General features: G+C 31.1%; 1 protein-coding gene across 1 annotated transcript in view; it reads left to right on the top strand.

The window, feature by feature from the left end:
• The window catches only part of LOC106472339 (venom phosphodiesterase 2-like), a 60,137-nt gene that overhangs the window by 18,967 nt on the left and 36,887 nt on the right, over positions 1-4,283 (top strand). Inside the window, exon 5 of the mRNA XM_013932976.2 lies at positions 1,267-1,376. Coding sequence (XP_013788430.1) covers positions 1,267-1,376 — 110 coding nt within the window. The remainder of the gene's footprint in view (positions 1-1,266; positions 1,377-4,283) is intronic.

Below are 4,283 nucleotides of genomic sequence, written 5' to 3'. Positions count from 1 at the left end.
CATGTCACATAACTACCCACCTTACGATGTGTGTACCCAGGTGATACATGTTTGTTTTGTAGCTGCTTTGTTTCTATTTTCTTTCATTTTTTACGTAATATTACAAATAATTATATTTCATCTATAGTTTGGATATGCTGTGTTAAATTCATGCTATTTTTCCTTATGATGTAACCTTTTTTCTTTTTTAAATTATATATATAATTGCTCCTCTGACTGAGGCAACCTCCTTTCCTACCATCCACCAGATGTTGGTTCCCAGGGATCTGGTGTTGGTTGAAGCCAGACCAGCCACATAGTGTGACAGAAAGATTGAGAAACCCTCTGTGCTGTTTTTATGCAGTTGATTATAGCAATTCGGAAGCCAATTTCAGCAGAAAGCATAATTAAAGGTTTTAAAAAATGTTGTATATCCAATGCAATGGATGGGACAGATGATAACATGATGTGAGAATCAGAAGTAGATGAAGCAAATCGAATGAAAGCAATGAATCTGATGGTAGAGACAATTCTAGCAATGACGAAGATTTATCTGAAGATGAATGATTAACTTAGTGTATTACCACATATAAATTTTTCAATAAATTTAGTAAAATTGACACATAAAAAAATCTAAATGAATGTAATATATGAAAGCAATAATTAAATTACGTTGATAGTTGTTTACTGTATTTCAAAACTATTCAATAAATTTTGTGCAACTGGTGTTTAAAAAAAAAATTTATTTAATTTAACCTTTCAAAATCAGGTGCCCCTTATATTCTGACAAATATGGTATTAGCATAAACATTTTATACACTGGAGACACTTACTATCCCAGTAAGTTATTGTCAATTTAAAATTATTCTGTTTTAACATAGACATGTAATTTTACTTTTGGTCTCTAAAATAAATTTCATTTCTTGTGATTTTATCCATGTTGATGTGTTTAATATTTGTACTTCATTGTCAAATATGTACTTCATGTTTGCATTGAAGGCCTCCCTCATGTTTACATGGTGTGGTGCAAAATTTAGTGATACAAAAGTAGACAGGTTCTGTTAGAAATAGTCTCCCACTATAGAAAAAGATATTAATAATATCCTTCTTTGAAAAACATATAATTATTTATATGTTTCCTCATACATATTGCATCACCAGGTGTCAGTGAAATTCAACTGAATACTGTAACTAGTAGCAAAGTTAATTTAGAGACTATACTAAGGTTTTATATTTTAGTTTCAAGAACTTATGAACGTATGATGTCCTGTTCACCGTTTTTATTAGATCTGGGTCACTGCTGAGAAACAAGGGAAGAAAAGTGCAACTTTTTTTTGGCCTGGTTCAGACGTGAAGATCAAGGGAGTGCGACCAACTTATTTCCGTACCTACAACTAGTGGGTGTTTTTAGTATTTTCACCAAATATTTAATTATCCAGTGTAATTTTGTGGTGTGAATATCAAACCAAACTGAATACTTTGGTAGATATAAAAATATGTGAGGATTTGTAAAGTTGACATTAAAAAAAAAGAAGAGGTTATTAGTATCATGATTTTCCTGATAAGGCTGTTTGTGTTAATTACTGATACAAATGATTATATACACTTCACAAAAATATTAAAACTTAATAGTTTTTAAGGCTATAGAAAATGAAGCAAGTGTCATTCAGTTGGAAATTGTAGAAATTATCTCGTAAGATTTGAGGAAGTGGAAAATATAGATCAGAAATAAGGATCAAGCTTCATTATATATCAACTAATGGTACTGGCAGTGGCACTTTTCCCTAGTTTTGAACGATTTTGAGCCAGAAAGATTTTTAACAAAAACTGGAAATGTTATTGTATATAACGGTAAATGTCTGTCCCTGATATTCTTAACAATGAAACGAAAAACTGAAAAAAATATCTCAATATTCAAAACCTTCACATCACTAGCTGCATTTTCCAGTGGAAAGATTAATAAGTTATCATATTTGGAGTTATTTATACGTGATAAAAGTTTCACTGCAACAAACTAATTACAATACTTCCAATATAGGAGTCATGGTTTCCATCTCATTGCCTCAAAATCAGCTCCCTATTATGCGGCATTAGTGAATTTTGATATTGATCATCAAATCAATACATACTACTATTTGATTAAATTAGTTAAAGAATTGTTGGTGGTTATCTAGTTGCCTTCCTTCTAGCTTATTAGCACAAGATTAGAGATGGCTAGTGCAAGTTGCCTTCCTTTTAGCTTATTAGCACAAGATTAGAGATGGCTAGTGCAAATTGCCTTCCTTTTAGCTTATTAGCACAAGATTAGAGATGGCTAGTGCAAGTTGCCTTCCTTCTAGCTTATTAGCACAAGATTAGAGATGGCTAGTGCAAGTTGCCTTCCTTCTAGCTTATTAGCACAAGATTAGAGATGGCTAGTGCAAGTTGCCTTCCTTTTAGCTTATTAGCACAAGATTAGAGATGGCTAGTGCAAGTTGCCTTCCTTTTAGCTTATTAGCACAAGATTAGAGATGGCTAGTGCAAGTTGCCTTCCTTTTAGCTTATTAGCACAAGATTAGGGATGGCTAGTACAGATAGCTCTTGTGTACCTTTGCATGAAAAGTTCAAACAAACAAATAATCAGTCTGATGTCAGCCACATATGTTATGACTGAACAGAAGTCACAGATTCTAGGTAAAAATAATAAGTTTTATTTTCATGGGATTTGACAATTAACCCTTTCATGGCAGACTCGGTATAATATACATGAGTTAAGTATTTATACTGTTACTTTTAATGCAGAAAGTGTATCTTCACAAAATTTGGTAGATTTTAATAAAGATTACAAGTCAGATTTTTTAATGAAGTATTTGTATTATATATTTGTTTGTGAAAATACCGAGTCTGTTTCATTACTAGTCCAAGTGTAAAATGATTTTCAGGTTATAACTAAAAAACTATTGTTCATCCCAAAAATCTCAAATATTATTTCTGTAATCTCTAAAAACCCCTAAATACATTTCAAATGTTTGTTTTCAGTAAAACTATATATTTTTTTCTGTTATTTTCTCTACCCTAACTCTATGGGGTCTGTCAATTTGACCAGCCTCGTAACCACCATAAAAAAATAGGAAATATATTTAAATTATGCTTTTTTCGTTCTAGAATGAGTATAGATTATAACACGAAAACATAAATGTTTAGTCTACATAGCGTAAATCTTGTAACATTATACATTTATATATATTTATTATTTTTATTATACTGACCTTCCAGCCATGCCTGGCTAACAGTACAGAAGCTACGATGACATGGCGCATGTGCACTCATGATACTGTATCCAATAACATAAAAGTGGCTTTTAGTCTTTACAATATTACCTGTCTTGGCTGTGTTTTAGTGGACTAGTATTTGGCAAGATACAGTCACGTTTCAATTACTATATATTATATACATTAATACTATTTACAAATAAGTTCTTAAACAATTATTTCTTCTAATTATGACCTTTGTACTCCTTTGCTGCTTGTCGTAGGTTGCTAAGCTTTATGAAATTTTCCACACGAAGGGTGTGAAAAGAAAACTTTTTTAGGTTACTTGAAATTACTATATCGATACCATAGAATTCTACTATAATTTATCAAGCTTAGTAACTAAGCTGTATTTGGGTCTAAAAAAATATGAAATTTTGAGTCACTAAAGACTTACCTTATTGTTTGAAATCTTTTGTGAAAAGAATGAGATTAACGCAATATCACGTCAAAATGGCTGAGAAAACTACTAGGGGGACATTCTGAGTTTTTGATTGGCTATTCATGTCATATATAGCAGTATGTATAAATAAAAATGGAAAAAAAGTGAGAAGTAGGCCACTGTGTTTCATTCAGTACATGAGCGATATCTTAGCAAATAGAAAAGATGAGAGGTTCTTATTTGATATCTTAGCTTGTCAATATCGGTAGTTTGAGTTCCTAATTTATACGAAACTATAGACTTAGTATTTTGACATCACAAACATCTAATTTGAACCAGTGCTGTATTTAACATACCATGTGACACACAAAAATCATGTTGAGCTGTGTTTTTAATATTTACTTTTAAATTAATGAATTAACTAATCTATAATTACTAAAATTTGATTTATAATCTACATTTTGATACCAAACTTATTGATATAACTCTATAAAATACTAGTTCAATAAAATTTTGAATCCAAGTCAACAAATGCGATGACATGGCTTTTGACACGTGACCCATCACAATAGGATTAAACCAAAGATAACTGAGCATTACTTTTGAGTTGGTACATCACTTTTTTTGAATTT

Source organism: Limulus polyphemus, unplaced genomic scaffold (genome assembly GCF_000517525.1).
Source record: "Limulus polyphemus unplaced genomic scaffold, Limulus_polyphemus-2.1.2 Scaffold5257, whole genome shotgun sequence".
In the NCBI taxonomy this organism is placed as follows: Eukaryota; Metazoa; Arthropoda; class Merostomata; order Xiphosura; family Limulidae; genus Limulus; species Limulus polyphemus.
Note: the sequence above shows the minus strand (reverse complement) of the source record. Positions and strands in the feature narration are given on the sequence as shown.